This window comes from Nicotiana tomentosiformis, chromosome 6, assembly GCF_000390325.3.
Source record: "Nicotiana tomentosiformis chromosome 6, ASM39032v3, whole genome shotgun sequence".
In the NCBI taxonomy this organism is placed as follows: Eukaryota; Viridiplantae; Streptophyta; class Magnoliopsida; order Solanales; family Solanaceae; genus Nicotiana; species Nicotiana tomentosiformis.
The window spans coordinates 142,485,859-142,511,816 of NC_090817.1; the positions used below are offsets into that span (position 1 = coordinate 142,485,859).

At 35.2% G+C, this 25,958-nt stretch overlaps 3 protein-coding genes across 6 annotated transcripts; all 3 read right to left on the bottom strand.

Annotated features, from left to right (window-relative positions):
* Window positions 1–1,921: 1,921 nt before the first annotated feature.
* On the bottom strand, window positions 1,922–5,652 carry LOC104085772 (uncharacterized CRM domain-containing protein At3g25440, chloroplastic-like). Of its 4 annotated transcripts, none has more exons than XM_033653306.2 (4): window positions 5,376–5,652; window positions 4,901–5,228; window positions 3,333–3,740; window positions 1,922–3,224 (listed from the first exon to the last, which is right to left on the bottom strand). In XM_033653306.2, exons 1-4 carry the CDS (start codon window positions 5,492–5,494, stop codon window positions 2,685–2,687), a joined length of 1,395 nt encoding a protein of 464 aa, XP_033509197.1. In that variant the 5' UTR covers window positions 5,495–5,652; the 3' UTR covers window positions 1,922–2,684. The 4 variants fall into 4 exon arrangements, with proteins under 4 accessions (XP_033509197.1, XP_018622710.1, XP_070034056.1 ...); XM_018767194.3 differs by having other exon boundaries at window positions 4,901–5,225; window positions 5,376–5,651; XM_070177955.1 differs by having other exon boundaries at window positions 4,901–5,203; window positions 5,376–5,632.
* A 565-nt stretch (window positions 5,653–6,217) lies between these two features.
* Window positions 6,218–6,971, bottom strand: LOC104101899 (calmodulin-like protein 3). Its single transcript, XM_009609450.4, has one exon. The coding sequence runs from the start codon at window positions 6,695–6,697 to the stop codon at window positions 6,233–6,235; it is 465 nt and encodes a 154-aa protein (XP_009607745.1). The 5' UTR covers window positions 6,698–6,971; the 3' UTR covers window positions 6,218–6,232.
* A 1,246-nt stretch (window positions 6,972–8,217) lies between these two features.
* Window positions 8,218–12,241, bottom strand: LOC104101897 (uncharacterized). The gene is made up of 2 exons (XM_009609449.4): window positions 11,653–12,241; window positions 8,218–8,590 (listed from the first exon to the last, which is right to left on the bottom strand). The coding sequence occupies exon 1, from the start codon at window positions 12,148–12,150 to the stop codon at window positions 11,656–11,658; it is 495 nt and encodes a 164-aa protein (XP_009607744.1). The 5' UTR covers window positions 12,151–12,241; the 3' UTR covers window positions 8,218–8,590; window positions 11,653–11,655.
* Window positions 12,242–25,958: the final 13,717 nt, after the last annotated feature.

Consider the following 25,958-nt stretch of genomic DNA (forward strand, 5'->3'; position numbering starts at 1 on the left):
ATAAATTTGTAACCGAATTAATAATTAGGGTAAATTTTTTATTTTATGAAAAATAAACCGGAAAAATATTGAACCGTATCGAATAAATTTACATGTAGAAAATATATTTATATAGTATTAAGTTTAAAAATAATAAAGCATTTAATTTTTTTCTCGGATCTTGGAATTATAAAAATTATTACAAGTCAACGAGTAATTAAACTCAAAATCCTAATTCCTAAACCTATTATGCTACTCCTATTGAAACTAAATTATTTCCAGCATATTCGCTAGCAAGACACAAGGTATTCTAGCGATTATGAGTATCAAACTGCAATGTATTAAATATGTTTCCTTCCGTATGATTTAGATTTATCTTTTTGAATATTAATCTTCCATAAACCTTTTCTTGAGTCCCAGCTTAGTTAATATCTTTTCATTCGTGTGATTTATATTATTTTTTTGTCTTTCATTAGTCTCTTTTACGCTGATGTAGAATAGTTGATAGATCTATACTCTAACCATCTTTCATATTTTCTAAATTCATCATCCAAAAATGTCTAAAGAGTTTTACGAAGTCCTATAAAAGTACGTATGTTATTGCATTCTATTTCTACTAGTGACTTTTATATGATATTTAAAAAAATACTGAAAATTAACCGAACTGTACCGATACCGAAGAGAAACCGACATGATTAAGACGATTTCGAAAGTCTAATTTTAGTTATATATAATAAAATAATCGAAAAATTAATATGGTACAAATTTTATAAAATGACTGACCGAACTGAACCATTGACACCCCTAGTTTGGGGCAGAGCAGTGGAGTCACGTGAAGAAAGGACCACAATGCAGGTGACACATACTGATGAGTGTTTGATATAACAGAAAATATTATTTTTTAAATTATTTCTTAAAAACTGATTATAATGTTAGCAAATAGTGTTTTGATTAAAAAAAATTATGTATTAAGAGTTAAAATAGTTGTAAAGGATAATGAGGCCGAAAAGTGAGTGAAGTCATTTTTCCTACATGTTGAAAATTGTTTTCCCAATTTTTTTTAATGGCAATCAGTTATTATAAAATGACTTATTTTCTAGAGAGCTTTTTTTGACAAAGCTCAAACCAACGCCTTTTGCATCAAAAAATTGCCAGAGCCTTTAAGAGTTAGGTATCATTTGGTAAGATGCATTAGAAAAAATAATGCATGCATTAACTTTTGGTATTACTAATTTCTTGTTTGGTACACTTTTTTAACCTATATATTACTAATGCAAGTATTAGTTATCCAACATATATGGTATTATCCTGTGTATAACTAATACATACTAAACCATGGTATTAACAATACCAAGGCAATTAATGCATGCATTAGCATATCCTTAAAGTCCCTTAAAACTAAAGAATATGGAAGGTATTTTTGTAAACAACTAATTTTCTTAAAAATTATGCAATGTATTTTAATTTTTAACACACTACACTAAATAGTGAATAAGAAATAATATCTGCATAACTAATGCTTGAATTACTAACGCTTACATTACTAATCTCTGCATTACTAATACATTTTATTCAGTACTATTCTTATATACCATACCAAACGACCCCTTAATGTTGTCACTTTTGCATTTTTCTTCTATTTTTCACATGGAAAACATGATTGACAATTTTTTTTTGTCTCATCACCCAATATAATTTGTTCGAAGAGTAAAGAAAGAAATAAAGAGAAAAAAAGTTTTCTCTGAGATATGAATCTTACACCCAATTGATTTGCAACCAGTAAGGTTCGACTTCAGTGTATAAATGACCCCATTCTAAAGGGTTGCTATTTAAAAATTTGTCAATTTTAAAATTTCAGTTAAATTTTTCAGGACAAATATGTCTTGAGTTGAAATACTTTCTGACATACTAAAAACATTTTTGAAAAAAGAAAGAACATTGGTTACACGCTTGAAGTGCTCGGAACCAAATCATATTAGTTCATTGTAGTCACAATGTAAATATCAGATTTGAGCAAGTTTTTTTTCTCTTGTCTAGACTGAAAAGGTAAAGCTTTTGCAAATGGCCACTAAGACTTTGAAATGATGATTATTGTAAGGGATGAATGAACTGTATAAAACTATTTTCTGGTGTCAGCAAGAGCTTAAAACCAGGCTACTGCTACCTCGCTGAAGAATTCACAGAAAGAGTACTAGTAAGCATTTCTTTTCTGCTCAAACATGTTAAATTCCACTCTGGATTAGAGAAGAATCAACAATTGGAAAACAGTAATCCCATTGTGCAGGAATCCCACAATGAATTGCAGCTAATCAGTGAGTGATCCCAGTATTATATAATAGCTATGATATTTAGTTCGCCGTCGCCATCACTGCTGGTCATTGTGAGAAGTCTAGATTGCTAATGTTGTAATCGTCTTTGTTTCCCAGAACAACTTTTTCATATGTGATTTTCTATCACACTTGTCTAGGCTCTTGTTGAAGCCCAGTTAACAGCTGCGACTGCTCATTTTCTCCACTTCAGTCCTAAGAGTTCTGTTGACAGGGACAAGAGCTGAACCAGATGATGAACCTGGATGTAATTGCTGCTTCTCACCTGCTGCAAAACTGTAGACTATAACCGGCTCACAATCCCTCTCTCTCAACGAACCCCACTGGGGAGACGGAATCCCTGGACAGAGCCTCCAAGTTTAGCTAATGAACCACTACTCATCTCCTCCTTTTCTTCAAAAGCGATGCAGCTTGCAGAATTATCCTATCAACCTCATCAAGTGCTGGTGTATCGACATCTTTACCTGGTGATTTCTCTCTCCTCGAGTTAGAAGATATCTGAAGCAAATCCTCCTCAAAATCATGTGCATCTCCATTGCCCTGCACTGGAAACTTTTCGAACACATCCAAGTAAAGAGGTTCTTCAATCTTCTCCTTATCCTCTTCCTCAGAGTCTGTCTCAAAAATATCTGAAAGATCTTCAGAAGCCGATCCTATATCTGTATCTACCATGGAATCATCTTCTTCACCCTGTTCTTCATTTTCAATCATTAGCCGTTTGAGCTTATCAGATGCCCCAATTTGCTGGTCGGGACAGTGTGCATGGCTAAAATTCTCAAAGCCAGTCTCTTGATTATTGTCAGGAGCACCAGTTTTGTTTTCAGCTTGCAATCGAAGCAGCTCGAGATCTTGCTCAAGCCGTGGAATGTATCTCTTAACAGCTTTTAAGGAATCTCTGTATTTAGATTTATCTAAGGCCTGTACACAAAGAGCAATAACAAATAAGAGAGAAAGAAACGATGGGGGTCATTCAGGACAAACACCAAAACATTGCATACACAAAAATTAGCAGACGAGTAAGAGAACCTTTTTCCTAGAAAGAGTACTTCTTGGAGACATTATCTCGGTTGGTGGTTGGGAGTAGTTTTTTCCCCTGTACATTATAATGGTGTTATCATCCTGGATATCAAGAACGATCCCACCACTTAATCTTGCAAGCTCTGCAGCAATTTCCTTAACCTCCTCTGGAGAGAATGTTTTCACCACCACTTTCAGAGTTTGGTGCTTCTTCCAATGTAGATGCATATTAAGGATCACACCCTGGTATATCCCACGTCTCCCAACTGGTACATAATTCTTGCACTTCTCCCCCATTTTCAAAAAGTAGAAGTGTTCTTCTGGTGTCAATATTTCTGGGTCGTGAGTAGCTTCTGATATCTCCTTGGGCTCAACTTTCTTCAGAGCTTCAAGAAGCCTTTCCTCTTTTTTCCTTGCCTAGAAAGATGAAATTTGCCATCTCATAAGAGCTTGAATTGTATTTAAAAGTACACATTAAAGAGACAGTAAACCCCATCCATACATCATTAAAATATTTTGTTGGATCCAAAATTAACATAGAGCAATTGAACATACAGTGATCAAGTCCTCAACATATCTTGGTAAGCATATAGGAGAAGAGACTTGAGTTACAGCAAATACAGTTCCAAATTTGCAAATGACTCCACAACCAGCACAACTCGTATATCCATCTGACATAACTAGATTAATACCAGCAGTCCATTAAATTATTCAACCTCAACAAAGATGTACATTAGGTACACATAATTTATACGTTCGGAAATGGAAAAGAGTAATACATTCGAGAAACAACATATTAGAACAGGCATATCTAGATAACTAGTCCTTTCACATAAACTTTATTCAGAAAAAAGAAAATAAACCAAAAGACCCACAATCTCTTGGAAGAAATGCGGCCTAAACTAAAAACAGAACATTATGGAATCAAAAGATCTATATTGGTGATATCAACTAGTTGGGAAATCAAGAGTCATTTGTTGTTAAACTTACATTAGATCCATATTTTTCAAGAGATTCTTTTAGGCACGTTCAAGACTTGAATGTCAGTGTAGGGATAACTGTGAGTGTTAGAGAACCACTAGGTTTATAGAATCCTTATTTGCCTTAGAAACACATACTTACCAGTGTTGGAATGAAATGCTGTTGGACATAGTGGAATAGACATAGAAGATTCGCGTAGCCGACCTTAATTAGCTTGAGATTAAGGTATTGTTTCCTCTCTTTTTTTTTCCTTTCGTTGATAAACGCGAGATCCCCAAGAACCAATGGTGCACGCACGGTTTGAAACTCGATGGATAATAGGGCCCACCCCTCTATCTTTCTCTACTTAAATACCAAACTTTGTCTGCCCTATAGTTTGAACCCATGACGTGCGCCAAACCACACATCACTTGCTACACTCTTACCACTAGACCAAAGTCCGGGGGCAGAGTATGGTTTATCGATCGATTCAAAGAAAATAAACATGCAAAGACAATTTAAAATGGAGTTGTCAAAAGAAAAGGAGAATGGTATTTCAAACATCATGTTACAAAACTTCCACTAATCTAAGTAACATGCTACAAGAAAAACATTACCTTGCTCAATTTGAAGAGGATTTTCTCTTCTGCAGTCATCCTTTGGAGCTCTTTCTTCTTCTTCCACCTGAAGAACTTCAACCACTTCACAACCTCTCTTTTACCCTTTAGTTTCTTCCTCTTGATTTTATCTTCTTTAAACTCACCAGAACTCTCTGCAACTGCAACAGCATCATTTCTACCGCCATTCGACGTTTCCCCGGATTTGCCACTCGTGCAGAAATACCGACCCGAATTTACCAATCTAAGATCACATTTTTGTACTCTAAAATTTGGCCCAATTGTGACTGCTCTCTTAAAAACCTTGCACATTGCATTATAAAGACTACTATATCATGAGATTAGCACAATTATTACTTCGAGCTAAGCAATTGTCAGTGTAAATGCATGAGTTCGAATTAACATTTATAGGAGAACAGAACACACACACACACATACCAGAGAGAGAGAGAGAGAGAGAGTGAGGGAGAATTACCTGGTTTGATGGGGAGAGGAATGGGCTAAAACGGGTTGGAAAATGAATGGGTAGAAGAAGAGATGTTGAAGCTGCCGTGATTTGCAGAGCATCGCCGGAACAAAACTTCTTCCTAGCATTTTTCACTCTTTCTGGTGTCCGACCGCCGACGGGGAACAGAGCAGGCCTTTTTGAGATAAAATGAACAAGGTAAATGGACTGTGCTAGTACGGCTTTCGCTAAAGGCCCAAACCATCACTACCTTTTGGTAAAAAGTGCACAAATAGCCGTTTCAGCCCCCCCCCCCCCCCCCCCACAATTTAAGAAATAACCTAAACTTATAAAGTTCAAAGTTTAGCCACCTCAAAGTTAACTTCATACAGTCAGATGGAGAAAAAGAAGCTGCAGCAGTATGCATGAATTTGAAGTTTGCCAAAACTGGCTATAACTTTAAATAATTTTTAAAATCTGAATAAGTTTTAAATAGGAGTGCTCAAAGTGATTACCTAGTGTCATTTTTCTACAATCTTTTGGACATAGTTAATTGGTACAAATAGCATAAATAGAAAATGTTGGGAATCTAACCTCATGGCGCTGCAGTTTAAATTGTTTGATAGATATAAAGGAACGGCTCTAACCTGATTTGATACTGAGATGCAGTTAGTTAATTGATTGATTTTAAGAATTCTTAAAAAGATATTACATCATCGTGGGAGAGATGAAACCGAAAAAGGAAAAGATGCCAAAAGTCTTAACAAGTATATGATCGCAAGATTGAAGAAATATGACATGCATTGATTCATTAAAGGACACATTATACAAAAAGGGTGGCACTAGTTATATATCCTTTTCTTTTTTCTCTCTTTTCATTTTTAATTTCATAAACTTCGTGAGCTCAAGGAAGCAAATCCACCACCTTTCATCATTTGTCTAAATTCCTTGAAATCAACCATTCCATCACCATCCACATCCACTTTCATTATCATCCTCTTACAATCTTCTAAAGTTTTGCCGTGTTTCAAACCTAGTGATCCCAAAACTGACCTCAACTCTTCCACTGTAATATATCCATCACCATTTTGATCAAACACATTAAAAGCTTCTCTCATATCTTCCTCTTCATCTTTCTCGTCCATTATATTCTTGTACAATGTTCCAAATTCATCTATGTCTACGTATCCGTCTCCGTTTACGTCTATTTTTTCGATCATTTGTACAAGTTCTTTTTCCTCAATGTGTATTCCCAAGTTTTGTAACGAGATGCTAAGCTCCTTTTTTGTAATATTTCCGTCTCCATTACGATCAAACATTTGAAAAATTCTGTGTAGTTCTACGGAGTCCATTTTCTAGGATGAGATAGAGCTAGTAATAATGAAATAAAGGAAATTAAAAAGAGAATGATTTAAAACCTCGTAGGTTTTAGTATAAAAGGAAAAGGATTTGAGGTTTGGTCAAGATTTATGATCTTGAATGATATAAACGAAAGAACAAAGATGGAGCAAAACAAATATGGTTTTAGGACACCCACTGATTTGGTTGAATGACTGGATTTTGTTTGAGGTTCTCTTATAAGATAAAAAACCTCTCAAAATATATAGGACCTCTGTTTTCTTGGTTGGTTTTGTGACTTTACTGTCTATATATAATTAAGACTAAAGGCAAAAGGTGGACCTCTAAAAGGGTCTCAAAATTGGTGGGTATCTATGAAAGTATGTTATATGTGGATCTCATGTCTGTAGACGTGAGGTGAGATTGGGTTTGTTGGGGGGGGGGGGGGGGGGTTTAATATGGATTGGACCACTTAAAATATACTTAAAATAGTATCCAGCTAAATATAGGTTGGAGAAATTGATTGATTCAGCGATGAATTCGTAAGAAGTGGCTGTTGGATAACTGGAAAGACTATGTATTGAATCTGATTTTGAGATACTCCTTGGTTTGTGGCGGATGTTTTGCAAATATTTGATTGGATAGCACTTAGCAGACAGAAAGACCCTTTCTCTCCTATCTACAAATGTAATAAGTAGAAAAATCTCTATAAAGGGTGTTCAATTTATATTATATACCATTAAAATCTAATATTTTACATATATATACAGTGTAATTTTTCGTTCAAGGGTGGTGTAAGTTACCGAAGGTATGGTTCACATGTACTAATGTTGTTCATGCCCAGCTGCAAAAGATAGTGACAGGTTTGTGTTTTGCAGTAATTCATACTTACAATTTAAGAACGTTCACCATATACCAATAATATTTTCAGTCTAACAAAACCAAGAACCAAAATAAAATTTGCTAATCCAGAGACATTTCGGAATCTAGTCAATTAAATTAGTTGATAAATAGGAGGCAAGAGAGGATAAAGTTTCTATTACAGCTACTGGCATTGGTCACGGTATTTCACTTGGCATGGAAGCCATTAATAGATTTCCAAATCTAATACAAGTTCCAGTAATTATTCATTCCATTGTTGACTTGTTTACAAGTAATGCACTCCGACTAAAAGCACTAACAAGTAACATGGACTGAACTCATACCTTATGTTATAGCCAGAATGAATCAAAATCTATATCTGAATTCTGGAGGCATTGAATTAGTACTTACAGACTGGCTCAAACTCTTCAAATCACAAATATTTTATATATTTCCTGAAGTTTTTTCTTCTCTGCAGATATTCTTTACATACTTAAGAGGGGGGGGGGGGGTGGTTTACCCAACTAAACAGCAACGGACAACTGGAGTTCATATCAACCTACTGACCACTGGACTATTCCACAATAATTTTTGTTGGAGATAGAGAAGAATAAGAATGTATCAAACTGTGTGTCCTCCAAGATTACGAAACTAAAGATCTAATGCACGAGTCTACATGAAATGAAATCTCATTGCTCTTGAAAACAAAGATATTGCCTAAAAAACATGATTGGTTTTGGATAGAGTGCTTTTGCTCCAAGTATTCGGAAAACAGAAAGTAGAATACTGAAATAGATAAGCACCAGAACAAGATCCCAAGCAAATAGGAAACTCAATGAAAAATTTGATAGCATATTATAAGTTGCTATGCTAAAATGGTTGATGAGATGTCCCAGTACAATTCTTTCTTGCAAGCTTGTGTCATAGGATGGAGTGGATCATTGAGTTGACAAATCCACCCAAGCTGACCTATTTATTTCCCAATTCATGGTATTGGCGAATTGCAAAAGTAGAATCAAACTTTGAGAAGGAGGGGGTAATGTAACCTGCAAACACAGCAGCAGACTTTTATTTGCACAGGAAAAGAATCTTATAAAAGAATGGAGCTGCCACGAAGCTAGTGGTTGTTATGACTTTAGTACCAGGCTGATTTCCTACTAGAGATGGACTTCATAAACAGTGACTCTGCATATTTATATCTATCATCTACACTTGGCCATTGCTCAAACAGCCCATACCTTCAGAGAACAACTCACCTCCATCTCCTATCTTTTTATTTTGTATCGAAGAATCATTTCTCATATAAAGCTATGCTTCTTATTTCCTATCTGTGTGTCTTCGTGAAATCTGCTCATGTAGCTTAAATTTTTGTGAAAGATTTATCTACGACAGCTTTCATTTTCTGTAGAATCTTCAAGATTCTTGATCAACACCGTCACAAATTGATGGATTATCATGATATATTCTACAAAGTTGATACAAGTTTTGATGGTGTTGAATGAGACCACCGCCTCGATTGGATTTTTTTGCTGAAAATCCACGAAGGATAAATTTTTTGATGGGGAAGTACAACAAAAAGCCAATGATGCTTCTGCTTCTTCAGAGGGTTCTCCCCAAGTACTAGCCTCCAGAAGCTTGTCTAAGAATGGCCATGATCAAGAAGTTTATCCTTTGTGAATTTTTTTTTTCAAAAATATTCCAATCAAGACGATGGTCCCATTCAACACCATCAAAAGTCATATCAACTTTGTAGAATATATCATGATAGAACAGAAATAGAAAGTTGTCGAAGATAAATCTTTCATTTGAAAATAGAAGCTACACAAACGGATTTCACGAAACCGAAGGTTTCTTTTTAGTGAGGGTTTTGAGACAGTGAAAAGAGAGGAGGATTGCGATAAACAAGGTTGCCAGGAAAGTTTCCCGATCAGTGAAGCATTTTTCCGATGATCCCTTGCTCTTCATAGAGGCTTTATAGAAGCCACTTCAAGGATGGGGTTGAGTGGTTTCATAGCTGGAAACAGTAATATAGCCGTAATGACATCAACATTTTTACAACCCGGAGAGGATTTCATGGGATTTGGGAAATAAAGCATTAAATGCTGATTTCATATGAATTTGTTAAATCCGTGGCAATTTTGTCTGGGCTTGACCAGATTGGACTTCTATTTTCTTTGGGCTTTTACAAACAAGAAAACTTAATTAAATATAGTATTGTATTTGATAAGTATAACAAATGTTTCAAATGACAGTACATCAATAATTATTTAACTTTATTATTTCAATAACATAGTAATACTCAATTGTAGTAAAATTAAAATAGTGGTAGGGTTGTAAATGATACCAAAATATATGGTAATGGTAAAATAACCATAATAGTGAAAATACTAGTGATTATAGTATCAAAAAAACAGCTGAATAATATATAAACATAAAGTCTTAAGAATGATATTATGGTAGTAAAATAAAATACTTATAATCAAAATAATGACAATAAAATACTATAGTAATTCTAGTAAAAATACGAAGAATACAGTAGATAAAATCTTACTAATAAAGTAAATTTGTGTAATTATAGGAGCCTGAAAGAAAAAGATTTGGAAGAGGGAGAGACGTTATTGGGTGTCTACACACAAGGAGCAGTAGCACATGGAAAGTACCATCAAAGGAGAAACTCTACTTTTCTTCCGTCCAAGAGCCATCATTACGTCTCCCATGATGGCTCTTGGACGGAACAACCAAGAACTCGACTTAAATTAATATTGGTAATAATGGAACTTGAAGGTCTTACAGTTACTTCTCGACAAGATTTTGATCAGAACTACTAACACAATTTTTCTGGGGAGATGTACTGATGTACATCTCAACAGAAGTTCAAAAACATTAGACTGATAATCCCTAAGCCCTAAGACATTTGCTAGGAACTATATTGAACTCAATGTTATCACCTCATTCGTTACGTATCAATCACTACTAAAGAGCTTTAGGTGAATCATTAATGAACACTAAAAGGTGGAACTTTTGAGTCTCTCTTTTCTTTTGAGAAAAGGTAAGTATGCTGGAACTTTGAAGTCTTTCTGGCTTCTGTAATTGAATTTGCTAGTTCAAGCTTTTCTCTCAAGCGTATGCGGAAATTACAATTGCAGGCAACAGACTTTGTTGCACACTTTAACTTCTTGACCTAGTTTCTTGATGAACTATAAAGTTTACGTACTTCCAAGTAAGTCTGAGTGCCTTTCAGAGGTGGCACAATGAAAAGGAGGCTGGTAATAAGAAGCATATCAAAGGTAGATAGACATAAGTACGAGCAAAAAAGGACTTGGGAGGAGATGCCAATATTCATTAAATAGAGAATTATGCAATGAACATATGGCTAAATGAGCACATACTATGGTAATAGACAATGAATAGAGGATAGATTATAAATAGTTATAGGCACATCCAGCAGCACAACTATGCCTTAATCACTAATTAGTTAGTTGGCATCAGCTATATGAATCTTGTATACACATTCCGCTCTATCAAACCAATTTCATTCTTTTACCAGTAAATTAACTTATCCTCATATTAGAGAAAACTCATACAGGAAACGGGAAAGTATTCGTTTAAAACGAACAGAAGTCGTAAACTTTCAAAGAGTTTTAGAAATTTCCAATCAAGTACCATACGTTCCACATATTATTAATTCAAAGCACTAAAACTTCTAGTTCATAAACCAAGAAAGATATTCATGCATTAATTTAAAATGAACAAAGTTCTCAACTTTCAGACAATTTCGACAGAAATTTGCCTTTCAATGTCCTTAAGTTCCACATATTGTTAACTCATACCACTAAAATTCCAGTAGCACTCATATGACAGAACAAAGCTGTCAACTTTCAGACAATTCTGAAACAAATTGCCTCTCAAGTGCCATAAAGTTCCACAATTATTAACTCAAAGCACTAAATTTCCAGTTCAAAGACAGCATTCATCTAAAAAAGAACAAAGTTGACAAGTTTTAGACAATTTTGACAGAAATTGCTTATCAAGTCCATAAGTTCCACATAATATTAACTCAAACCAATAAAATTCCAATTCATAGACTTCGAAAAGTATTTAATTTCACCTTTTATGGAATATCCCATGGCTTAGCCTCAGGAATTGCCACAACCATTCCTTGAAGCTCTTGTGAGAGTACCACCTGACAACCGAGCCTCGAATGCTTGTTCAAAACCCTAGCCCTAGAATTCCTCTTGAGAACATACTGTTCATCATAGGAAGCTTCTGGAAGCTTCTCGAGCCATTCCTGAGCAATGTGCACCTCACACTCGGAAGAGCACGCGTCGATATCTTCAAGGCGATGAGAATCCGGATCAATTAACCCGTGATTTGTTAGGGCTTTGAGGAGTGTTTGACCCGAGAGTCCGATAATCTCACGTTTATGGCCGTCCGGGTCAACGGCGAAGAGCTTGACGATCCGATCGGAGACTTTGGCGGAACCGCAGCGGGATGGAGATGAGGACGCAGTGGCGGAAGATCGAGCGATTGTAGCTCTGAAGGAGGAAGAAATTGAAGGGTTTCGAGCGATTCGTGAAGCGAATCTCTGCAGATTAGCGATAGCCATTTTTCGAAGTTGGCAAATGGAGACTTCAGGGAAAATGAGTGATTTTGAGTAGAACGAAGGAGGTGGAGAAAATGTCAAAAATAATCCATCATGTTTGAGGTAGGTTTAAAATAGCCTATTTAAATATATTTTTGAGCACTTTTGGTCCTTAAAATTTATCAAAATTCAATATTTTTTTATTTCCATCCAATATTTAACAAACTCTGACTGTTAATTAACCGTGAAAAAGGAAATATTGGCTACAGCTATATGTTGGCAAACAAAATTTTAGTAAAAAGGAGGTTGTTGTTTGGATTGGGTGATTAACATTCTCTTTACCGGGAATATAATAATTTAAGGTTAAATGTTATATGACTTGCTAATATCTCCCTCTTTCTCAATTTATGGTTAAATGTTATGTGAAGTTATTCTAATTTCAAGAGTAAAAAAAATATTATTTGATCGTATTTTTTTTATATGCATTTTAAGTATTTCGAATTATTAATTATCGTGACCTATAGTACTTTTTACGCAGTTTACAAATATATAAATCTTATTTCGAAAAATTTAAAAAATTTATGTCTAAATACTCGATCAAAATTAAGAAATTTGAATCTCGAAAAATGAAAGTTGGACACAAGGAGTACTACTTTGTTACTAAACTTATCAGCCTATTAACCTATATTTAATGTAGACGCTTCAGTTAGTTTATAACTGATCTAAAATCTAAATGTATACATACTTCTTATACAATGGGATCTTTTGTAAATACCCGCCCACTACAAATTATTTACCCATTTCTATTAGGGGCGAATTTAGGAGGCGGAAGGGGGTCGTCGAAAAATTATGCTATATATATATATATATATATAGGGTAAAATATATTTTTTACTTCTATATATTATGTTTTGAATCTCCTTGGCATAGCAAAAAACATAGTTCGTGGTCAAGGAGTTCAAAACTTTTGTAAGATCTTTGGTTCAATTGTCACTAGCTATAATCTTTTTTTTTCTTTTTTTGAACTATCTTAGCGGAGAGATCATGCCTCCGCCACTAGTCCCTACCCATAAAGTTTTTCCCCTACCCAATTTTTTTTTAATGCCAGCCCTTCCAACCAAATAGTCAAACTAAGCAACTAAAATCAAGCCAAGCCAAGTCAATTTATACCAAGCCAAGTCAAACCAAATCAAATCGAGCTAAGTCAATTCAATCCAAACCAAGCCAATTCATACAAAGCCAAGTCAAACCAAATCAAATCAAGCCAAGACAATTCAATCTAAACCAAGTCAAATCAAACTATGTTAAGCCAAATGTATAAGAAAAGTGAGATGGGTAGGTAGGTTGGGTAATTAGTTTTAATTGGGTAGTTATATATTGTAACTAGTTTTCAAATGGATAGAGAATGGTAATTCTCAATGGATATTTTGCCGCTTTTTTTTGAAAACATACGGTCAGAGATAATTATAGTTAAATAAATTCTTGATTGCATTATTAGACTAAGAAACAAAGATTACCCCGTGAAGTGTCGTTGCTCAAACTAAAGAAATCCGTTTTATTTAGGTTCTTTTTCACTTTTAGCTTGCGCCAAAAATTATTTATATTTGGTGGCCGAAAAGGTGTATAAAGTTTGTATATAACATACAAAATGTATATATACAAAAAATATATATATTTTCGGCTATTATTTCAAGAACGGCTATACAATTGTTAGGGATATATTAGATATGCCCTAGATCCAATCTCATATTTGATGATTTGAATTTATTTTTGTGAATGTTATTTGATATAAAAATATATGGTATTTGATATTCGTTTATCATAGTTATTATTAATTGCTTGATTAATTTAATAAGGTCCTTGATTAAATTTTGAGACTTTTCATCATGATGGAGATCATGATAATGAGAGTAAAGTCTCTTACAATTTAATCAAAATTTTGTTCTTGATCGTAGGATTATTAATTTGGACATTAGTAATCCGGTTAGATCAATATTTATGTGATCGTCTTTATGGGATAAAGATTAGTTGATCTCATTAACTAAATAACATAAATAGATGATCTATATAGAGATATGATCATTGAACTAATTCATTGGATAATTCCTAATGGTTAGAATTACCATAAACTGTCAATAGGATATTCTCTTGAAAAATGTGATGTAAGAGTTTCCTTTGACCTGATATCATCATAGTAATTGACAAGTTATTTATTGTGCTTTGATACTAGACACATATGTCCCTAGAGCGATAGTTGAAAGGATATTGGGTACGATTAAATACTGGTAGAATTAGTGATACAAGCTCGAGCATGTACCTCGTCAACCCTGGGCTCGATACCTGGGCTCGATATCTGGGCTCGATCACCGCCCAGAATGTCCAACAGAAGAGGAAAAATTGCAGCAGCTTTTTAACTCAAATTTTTGATCTGTTAACCATCCGGTACTCACCCAAGGCCCTCGGGACCTCAACCAAATATACTAACAAGTCCTAAAACATCATACGATCTTAGTCAAAACCTCTAAATCACATCAAACAACGCTATAACCATGAATCATACCCCAATTCAAGCTTAATGAAACTAAGAGTTTATAACTTCTACATTCGATATCGGAACCTATCAAATCAACTCTGATTGACCTCAAATTTTACACACAAGTCATAAATAACATAACGGAGCTATAAAAATTTTCGGAACTGGATTCCGACTCCGGTATCAAAACATCAACTCATCGGTCAAACTTCCAAACTTAAATTCTTGTTTTTAGCCATTTTATACCTAATTTAACTACGGACTTCTAAATAAATTTTCGAACACGCTCCTAAGTCCAAAATTACCATACGGAGCTGTTGGAATTATCAAAATTCTATTCCGGAGTCATTTTCACATAATTAGACATCCGGTCACTATTCGAACTTAAACATTTTAATTTTTTTTCAAAATTCCATATCTCGGGCTAGAGACCTCGGAATTTGATTTCGGGCATACGCTCAAGTCCCAAATCACGATACGGACCTACCGAAACTGTCAAAACACTGATCCGAGTCTGTTTGCTCAAAATATTGACCAAAGTGAACTCAATGGAGTTTTAAAGCTCTAATCCATATTTTAATCCATTTTTCACCTAAAACCTTTCCATGAAATTTTACGGATTGCGCACGCAAGTCGAAGAATGATAAATAGTACTTTTCGAGGTCTTAAAACACATAATTAATTATTAAATTTAAAGATGACATTTTGGGTCATCACAGATTTATATTTGAAGGACTTGACTTGTTGATTGTACTTGTGTTCCTTATTCGCCTGAGTAATAATTATGATGTTCTTATTGCCTTGTTGTTATGTCACTAGTTGAGTTTGTTGTTATCATTGCTAGTTATTTTTCAGTACTATTGTATACTGCTATATTGTACAGGTTATTTGACTTTTGAGTGTCTTGACTGTACCTCGTCTCTACTCCACTGAAGTTAGTCTTGATACTTACTGGGTACTGACCGTGGTGTGCTTATACTATACTTCTGCACATTTTTGTGTGGAGCCAGGTATTGGAGGTATCGGACCTGGACAGAGTTAGAGTGTGATCGCAAAGATTCAAGGTAGAGCTGCTTGGTCGTCGCAGTTCCTTGGAGTCTGTTCATTTTATTGTACTTTAATTTTTAATCAAACAGTATTGAGTATTCGATCATTGAGATCATTTCATGTATTATGTTAGAGTTCGTGACTCAGTACTACTACTCTTGGGAGGTTGTTATAATTATTTTCGTTGTTGGTTTCGTTTATAATAAAAGAAAAATGACTTCGAAATTTAATGAAATCCGGCTTACCTAGTCTTAGAGACTAGGTGCCATCACGACGCTTGTGGTGGGATTTTGGGTCATGACGAAAATTCTCGATTCAATGTCGAAAAATCCGAAACTATCCAAAAGTTACATAAAATAATTAATATATGTTTAATAATTCGAAATTCATCTATTAAATAAATTACCCTATCCAAAATGGTAAAATTCCGAAAATTCACCCCAGACCCACGTGCTCGGATTCTGAAAATTTTTGGATGAAAACGTTACCCATAATCTCAAGAACTCGAATATATAACTTCTACTCAATTCCATAACTATTTTCGTGGTTAAAATCTCACTTTTATAAAAATCTAAATTTATCACATAAACCCTTGATTTCTAAGATTTACTAGTTATAATCTACCCATAATCTATGTATTTAACTCAAGGGTGTAGAATTAACTTACCTCAAAGTTGTTAGTTGAACTCTCCTCTCAAAAAGCTCCAAATTCGCCCAAGAATGGAAGAAAATGGGCAAAAATGGTGAATTTCCGTTCTTTTAAGCTTTCTGCCAAACAGGTCTTTCACACCTGCGGACAGAGTACCGCACCTGCGGAAAATCCTCGCAGGTGCGAGTTCCACTTGCCTGGACAATTCTCGCAGTTGCGCACAAAGCTTCGCAGGTGCGCAAATTCTCCGCATCTGCGGTCGATTGCCCCTTCCCTTTTTCCGATTCTGCACACAAAAACTCGCATCTGCGAGGCTCGCTTCTGCGAGATACTGCCGCACCTGCGAGTGTCGCACATGCGGCTGGCCAAGCGCAGGTGCGATTCTGACAGTAGCTGGGAGCTTCAGTTTTGGCTCCCAACTTCCAACTTGGTCCGAGCCTCGTCCGGTTGACGTTCGGGGCCCCCGGGACCTCGCCCGAACATACCAACAAATTTGAATTCATAAAACGGACTCGCTCGAACTCACAAAACGCGTAAAACAACATCAAATCTAAGAATCATACCCTAAACCAAATTGATTCAAACTTAAAATTTTCATGTTCTTCAAATTACTTCCAATGCGCCGAAATACACTTAAACTACTCGGAATGACACGAAATTTTGCGTGCAAGTCTTAAATTACTATACGGAACTATTCCCAAACTCGGAATTCCAAACGGACTTCAATTACTAAAAATCCTACTCCAAACTAAATTTAAAGAAGTTTAAACCTTCAAATAGTTGATTTTTACTATTAAGCGTCAAAACGCTCTCGAATTATCCAAAAACCTATTCGAACATACGCCCAAGTCCAAAATCATCATACGAACCTATTGGAACCGTCAAATCCCGATTCCGGGGTCGTTTTCTTAAAATGTTGACTGAAGTCAAACTTGTTCATTTAAAGCTAACTTAAGGAATCAAGTGTTTCGATTTCAACCCAAACGCTTCCAAATCCCGAACCAACCATCCCCGCAAGTCATAAATTAATAAAAGTATGTTCGGGGAGTTTTATTTTAGGGAACGAATTTCTAAAAATAAAAATGACCAGTTGGGTCATTACACGCGCGATGCACGAATAACATTAGAAAAATATTAATTATGTTAAACGATGGTCTGACTTTGTTTAACATATTAGATCATATTCTTTAAAAAAATTCAAAATTTTGTATCTTAATGCAATGTGCCCAAAAAAAAAAAATGAAATTAAAGAAAACTAATTACATAGTCATTAATTAGCTTTTGTATTTCTATTAATGGCTTAGTATTCTTGTCCATTACCATTTTATATATCATCGATCTATATTTTTTCTTCTTCTAATTCTTTAATTTTTAAAATTTTATTATATTGTTAATAAGTTTTTAAATATTTAAATATATCAATAATAATTTTGTATTTCATTACTTTATTTTATTTTTAAAATTAATTAATATCCTAGCATTTTCTCTATCCCCTGTTTTGTATATTTGTTATACTATGATATATTGGTTTTCTTGAGCCAATGGTATTTCGGAAATACCTCTCTACTCTTTCGGGGTTGGGGTAAGGTTTGCGTACACACTACCCTCCCCATACCCCATTAGTGAAATTTTACTGAGTTGTTGTTGTCGTCGTTATGCTATGATATATTGGTTTTCCTCATTTACTTTTTTATTCAATGTTTTAATAATTTTTTATTTTGTATTACGTCTATTAACGAAATATTTTTTCTTCTATTTTATTTTAATTATTAAAAAATTTCTATATGCGAAATTTCTTTATATGTCTAAAATTTTACTATGTTGCTCAGAAAATTTATTATTCAATATTTTTATTTTTGACTTTACTTATTGAAATTCGAGTTATGTAATATTATCCATTGTATGTCGTTGCTTATCACAAATCAAAAATAATTTATTATCTCAAACTAAAATAAGTCTTATTTTGTCAACCTTTTAAACCATGTTAGTTCGTTGTTGCATTATGCAATACTTAGTCTAACTCTTAAATTTAATTTGTTTTCACACTCTTATGTTATAGTTAGAAATTTATTCATTATGTAAAATTCAATCGGTTGAGTAAAAAAAAGGTAAAAAGTAGAAGAAAATTAGGTTTAACTATGACAGAACAACATAAAATAATTTCTATTTTAAAGTAATTTGACCTTTCTTTAAATAATAAGAAAAGTAGTAAAAAGAAAATAAGTATTCTGAATAATTGTACTTCTGGCATACCAAATAAATAACAACTTCTGTTATTTGCAAAAGCAAATAAATTACATAAAAAGGTTTGAAGATGAGCAAATAAAAATTAAGTCATAGTAAAGACGAATTACAAACTCAATTCGACATTTTTTGTGTCACGATTCAATTTCACCTATAGGTCGTGATGGCGTCAGACACCACTGTCAGGCAAGCCAACCATAATCAATTTACTTAATTACCCATTTTAGTGTTTTTGAAATAAAAATTTCATCAATGAAATAGTAAAGATAAAACTCATAGAGTAAATGATAAATATTTTTAAAAAAACTAAATTTCTAAACAATTCACAACCATTCCCAAAACCTGGTATCACAAGAGCATGACCATTTACTAGGGAATTAAAATAAAATATAGTATCTGTCCAGAATACAAATTAGACAGGAAAGTATAATAACTCTGACGGAGATTCTGTTAGCTGCGGATCGTAATATAGAATGCAGCTCACCTATGTCCCCACAATTATTAACTACACCTCTAAGCCCACAAGGCCGCTATATATATATATATATATATATATATATATATATATATATACCTGCATAATAAAATGTGCAGCAAATGCAGTATGAGTACGAAAATAACGTGTACCCAGTAAGTATCAAGCCTAATCTCGAAGACGAAGAAACGAGATGACCGACTATGACACTCATTATGGGTCAATAATATTAAATATTCATGAAAATACAAATATTTATATCAACGTGATTCACAGAGTTAACAATAATTTTATTGAACCAACAGAAGTAATTAAATTCCTTCAATTCCAATAATTCTCAATATATTAATTAAATTCCTTCAATTCAAATAATTTCTAATCTATTAATTAAATCCATCAAATTCAATAAAAATTTCAATTATCAAATAGCTTTACAAGCTGCAATTCAATTTCAATAAAAATTTCAATTTATCAAATAGCTTTACAAGCTATAATAAAATGTCCAAGTATCGTGTAATTATTATTATTATTAAGCACGATTTCTGCCGAGGACGTACGACCTGATCCAGAGTGTCGTGTACACTGCCGAGGGACGTGCAGCGCGATCCATAGATGCATCTATCCTGCCGAGGCGTTCGGCCCGCTCCACAAGAAAGGAGGACATTTTTTTATGTACCTCCGGAAGAAGAATATATTTATTATGAGATAAATTCGGGAGGAAGAATAATTTCTTTTAACAATTAATTAATTTTAAATAGAAAATCAAACATATAAATTTTTCCATCCTTTAATATTGTGATCTAACAATTCACTATATATATATATATATATATATATATATATATCCTTTAATATTTTTATCTAACAATTCACAACATATATATAAATATATCAAATAATATTAATTAAACAAGGAATACAATTTACACAAGTAATTCATGCTTTGAGTCCTAAACTACCCGGACTTTAGCATTAATAGTAGCTACGCACGGACTCTCGTCATCTCGTGTGTACGTAGCCCCCGCAATTATCAATAATTATTCAATTTAATCCCTATGGGGTAATTTTCCCCTCACAAGATTAGACAAGAGACTTACCTCGTCTCAAAGTCCACTTTCCAATTATCGCGTCGCGTAAAATTCTCGATTCGATGTCGAAAAATCCGAAACTATCCAAAAGTTATATAAAATAATTAATATATGTTCAATAAATTCGAAATTCATCTATTAAATAAATTACCTTATCCAAAATGATAAAAGTTTTAAAATTCATCCGGGCCCACATGCTTGGATTTTGGAAATTTTTAGATGAAAACATTACCCATAATCTCAACAACTTGAATATATAATTTCTACCCAATTCCATAACCATTTCCGTGGTGAAAATCAAAAATACCAATTTCTAGGTTTTTCTTCAAAACTCCAAATTTCTACAAATTTACATGTCTAAATCCATATATAAACCATATATTTAACTTGCAATAGGTGTGAATTAACTTACCTCTAAGTTGCTAGGTGAATTCTCCTCTCAAGAAGCTCTCAAGATCGCCCAAGAATGAAGAAATGAGCAACTCACGATCACACCAGATATCAGCTGCCTCAACTCTTCTTCAAATTCCAAATTCGATTCGTTACCCATTCGAAACTCACCCGAGGCCCTCGAGACCTCAACCAGATATACCAACAAGTCCTAAAATATCATACGAACTTAGTCGAACCTCTAAATCATATTAAACAACGCTAAAACCACGAATCGTACCCCAATTCAAGCTTAATAAAACTAAGAATTTTAAACTTCTACATTCGATGTCGAAACCTATCAAATCAACTCTGATTGACCTCAAATTTTGCATATAAGTCATAAATGATATAACGGAGTTATAAAAATTTTCGGAACTGTATTCCGACTCCGGTACCAAAAGTTAACTCTCCGGTCAAACTTCCAAACTTAAATTCTTATTTTAGCCATTTCAAGCCTAATTTCACTACGGACTTCGAAATAAAATTCCGATCACGCTTCTAAGTCCAAAATTACCATACGGAGCTGTTGAAATCATCAAAATTCTATTCCGGGATCGTTTTCACATAATTCGATATCTGGTCACTATTTGAACTTAAATTTTATTTTTAATCAAAATTCCATATCTCGGGCTAGGGACCTCGGAATTTGATTTCGGGCATACGCCCAAATCCCAATCACGATAAGCACCTACCAAAACTGTCAAAATACCGATCCGAGTCTATTTGCTCGAAAAGTTGACCAATGTCAAACTTGACCTTTTAAAGCCAACTTAAGGAACCAAGTATTCCGATTTCAACCCAAACACTTCCAAATCCCGAACTAACCATCCCCACAAGTCATAAATCATTTAAAGCACATACAGGAAGTTTTATTTAGGGGAACAGGGTTCAAAAAGTCAAAACGACCGGTTGGGTCGTTACATTCTCTCCCACTTAAATATACGTTCGTCCTCGAACGTGCTAAGGAGTGTTCTGGAGTTATCCAAAATTACTGTTCAACACCTCGTGCACCTACCCGTTCTACCACACCCAGTTGAGCACATTAACTCGAGCCAATCTTAAAATTCTCCCATTTATTTAAGTAAATAAGCCTTAGAGCACAATTCTAATATCCAGAATTCTCCACCATGCGTGTTTCCAACCTATGAATGTCGTATCAATCACTACACGATACACTAATACATGATTGCATACCTTTGTTGAATTTAGACCATGCATCGCATCATTCACATGACTATAATAACATCCTCCGATAACAATAGCCAAAATTTCACGAATCTGATGTTCACAACACACCTCATGATACATATAAGTCATGTTCCAACTCTTGAAATGCTTCCACGATGGAAGAAATGTGTAGAAACTTATAATCAACTGCCGAGTCAACAATTATTGAGTTTCTCCTTACGACAAGAACCATTGCCTCATTATAACCAAATAATGGTATTTGCTCTTTATTACACTCCATATAATCTGATCGCACAGATCCCAAATCCAATAATCTGGTCTCACCAAGTATAAGCTACTCAGGCAATAAACCACCTCAGACACGATAAAAAAAGCCTCATATGATGCCACGATGAGCTAATAAGCTACGGACTCGATTGCGATACATAAGAAAAACGAACTCTGGAAAGGATTACTCAACCCACGTGACTAATTAGACACCTGAAAATGTGTCATGAACCTTCCTCAGAAAATGGGACACAAACACACAAAATAGAATATAGGGGATTGTACTCAACATCACACTGTTGCGACGTGCAACCCGATCCAAACAACATACCCGTGGCGGCGTGCACCCGATCCGCACAAAAAGAATCTATAAGAAAATACTTACTGAGCTAAAATGCTCATTACTACAAAATATCCGAATATCGGACACAAGCACGTTCAGTGCATAATATCATCCCTGGAAGGACCGACAGTGCCATACGCTACAAAACTCAAGCACAACTAAGGTGTGATATATGATATGAATCTCGGGAGCCATCCTGCTCACATAACACCATCGCTACGCGGAACCTCATCACATAAGAAATTTATCAAGCCATTTCATAACTCACATGATACAATATAGTATTACATGAAATAATTGACAACAAAACGACATCCAACGTCCGAATACTCCACCACAGAGAGCTTTTATGCTGAAATGAACACATTCGGCCTGATATAGAGCCCGTATTCATATTTAAATCTATCCACATACATCAAGCCGATTCTGATCGCACTGTACTAGGCTAATAACCATTCAAGGATCCATAATAACCCTTTGTCCCATAACACACAAGAATAGCCATCATAATCGGAACAACTTCCACAGTCCACAACCAAATGAACAGAGCGCCCTCCATGTATAAATTCTCGAATCAGCGATATTACCACAATCTTCATACTTGGTTTCAATCTTCACTCAATCAAGTGACTACATGTCACTCTTACACAATATTTCCGTGAGACATGCTCCCACGACCTTTCGCACTAGGTAATAAGTCTGCACATCTATGCTACCGGTTACACTAATGTTGTAAAGCATAGCAAAAATCCACAAATCAATACACAAGGTCTCTTACACCTGACATCGACCTTAGATGATTCCAAAAACAATACCATCTTACTTTAAACATCTAAATCCCTTTCCTGCTCATCCGAGCTCATGACATCCTTGTCAACACCGAACCAAAATCTTAGGTCCTCAACTTTCGAATCCCATGCTACTTAGTGCACTTAACCACGCCCATGCGCAGGAGTACAAGAATTCCATCATAACTCCCGAACCACTAATAGAGTAAACACTTCATCATATAGAAACCTTCTTCTTAACTCATTTCAAGAGAACCATTGCAACACGTGACTGAATTCCCATATCCGTAGAAAATACCGGCCTCAAGTAGTGGTCTAAGCCACCATAACTTTTCTGGGATCCCTCTACACATAACATACCATAATACTTGAATTCCTCCAGATAAAATCAATTACGGCGGCCGCCAAGCCTCGCACGTACCGCCACAAATTACATGCATAACTCTATGCGCTGAAGGAACTAGTCATTACCACCATCATGCCAATTCAATCATTGTTAGCCGACCCATTTTTTTCTCAATTTATTCTCAACTTGCCTTAGAAATAATAATAGCTTCATTCATTACATCACGAACTCAAATCCGCACTCATCCCAAGTGACGTTATTTCACGAGACCACGCTGTTTCAAAATCCACAAATCATCTCATACCCCTCCTTGTGCACACTTTTTCATCTTCAACTGTTACACCCATTCTGATACTTTTTTGTTTTTGAATCCGAAGTAATTTTCTTCCGTTTCTCAAATGCTACACCACAACCTAAAGATAACGCAGAGTACTCCAAGCCCTGTTTCATAATCTGCTGCAAAAGCTCGATACTCAACCATACTACGAACTCGAGATCCTTAGACACCGCACTTTAAATTTTTGAACCCGCTAAGACCGTTATTGAGAGTCACTTGCTCCGACATGTTCCCAAACTTGATCAATTCCAAGGCCCTGCTAGCACATGGACACTTTATCAAGGAAACATCCGACTGTCTCACTTTCCTGTGCATTATATCTACACGAAGCATAAACTCTGAGTCTTCCAAAAACCTGAATATGAATTGATAAGGCCAAATATGGCACACATTTCCCAAATCCTTTGCTCAAATTACCACTGAAGTTTTCTTTCCTTAGTTGCAATGACCCACCAATACACTGATAACCAGAAACCGCACAACTTGACACTATGCAATCCAATTATAGACGATGGGGCTCTCCCACTTAGCTTGAAGCTACAATTACAAAATTCTGAAATCCACCGAGATTCTTTCTTCATCGTTGACATGATCCTGCACACGCAACTCGCCAAATTTTTCTCGAAATCCTTCTAGTAACCTTTAATAAACACTCTGAACCACTAGCCACATTTAAATATTAAATCTCTTATCGGGTAACCAGTAGAATTCTTCGAAGAAGCTTCGTCAACACCACGCGACTGCTAACCTGTTCACAGGAGATAACCCACATGTGGAAATTACATGCCGACATATTCAAACGTCGCTGCATTGGGTGCAATTACTACGAAATCAATAGATCATCCTGAGTCCGAGCTCATTCACCAACTGCACCAGTCCGTTCACTCCTCATGGACGTCAACTAAAGGTGCGACAATACATTCCAATCCAAAGTCATGTTGTATCCTTCTTCATATCAAGCAACGCCCTCCTGTTGTATCCAATCTTCCTCAATATAGCAGCCAATATTCTAAATTAAGTTCGTAGACCTAGTCACTGTCCATTTTACATCCCAAATCACTCCAAACATTCCTCAAGACATGCAATCATCCTACCACGTAACCCATGTACTACTTTGCCACTCTCCCACTTTGGTCAACCATCTCCTTTAAGCAACTACTTTGCTTCTGTTTTCTTACACTTGGCCTTTTCGAAACCTAACCACCGCAAGGCACCTTCCACATGTCTTTCCTCATCCTTCGCTGCCCAGTTGTTGCCTTAATACAAAATACATCTCTGTAGCACTTGAACCAATAGCTCGTTACCAGCTTTAAACCTTTTTGACGATCATCCTTCTCGAGACATCAATACTAGAAATGCTGCTTCGATCCTGAATTACTGCACACCGCGATCTCTAACGACTGCTTCCCCTATACCAATTCCTAACACTCCGTCATGAAGGCGAGTTGAAGAAAACCATAACACTGGTGAACCTTAACGCATTTTACAAGGCGATGACACCACATCAAAATTGAGAACTCTACCACACTCGAAAATATTAAGCTTCGTTACTCCATCAACCCCAAACATGAACATTCATAGTCCGGTTGCCTTTTCTCCGCTGGAATTAAAACATGGAACCTCTGAATCATGTACTGAGAAAACCTTCTTTCAAGTCGTTTACTGCCCTGACACATAGACGGGCATTTTTTTTTTTCATTTCATAAACACTGTGCAATAACAATGCACGAATCGTCATAACAATCAATGCCAAATCTCAAAACCTTAGGTAGTACTGATACTTAATTTGAAATGACAGAGCGGCCTTTCGCAAGGCGATGACAATAGCCCAATTAATTACACAAGGAGAAGTATCTTGTTCTACACCTGTAGTACCATTAAAATTTTTCTCGATCCTCAATGTATAACAAGCGCTTCACGTCACATAAGATTGAATAGGAAGGAAATGTAGGCATAAGCCTCAAAGGAATTGAATCGGACGATGAGGAATTAAAAAGGGAAGTATTCCTAACAGCCCTATAGCCTCTCGAAGATAAGCACAGACGTCTCCGTATCGATCCGCAAGACTTTACTAGACTTGCTCATGACTCATGAG

Excerpts from the sequence above, each read along its gene's own strand:
- LOC104085772 (XM_033653306.2), bottom strand. The coding sequence starts at position 5,494 with ATGCTAGGAAGAAGTTTTGTTCCGGCGATGCTCTGCAAATCACGGCAG. Across the intron at positions 5,229-5,375 it reads TCCTCTCCCCATCAAACCAG|TAGTCTTTATAATGCAATGT; the intron begins GTAATTCTCCCT and ends CTCATGATATAG. Across the intron at positions 3,225-3,332 it reads GTACTCTTTCTAGGAAAAAG|GCCTTAGATAAATCTAAATA; the intron begins GTTCTCTTACTC and ends CTTTGTGTACAG.
- LOC104101899 (XM_009609450.4), bottom strand. The coding sequence starts at position 6,697 with ATGGACTCCGTAGAACTACACAGAATTTTTCAAATGTTTGATCGTAAT.
- LOC104101897 (XM_009609449.4), bottom strand. The coding sequence starts at position 12,150 with ATGGCTATCGCTAATCTGCAGAGATTCGCTTCACGAATCGCTCGAAAC.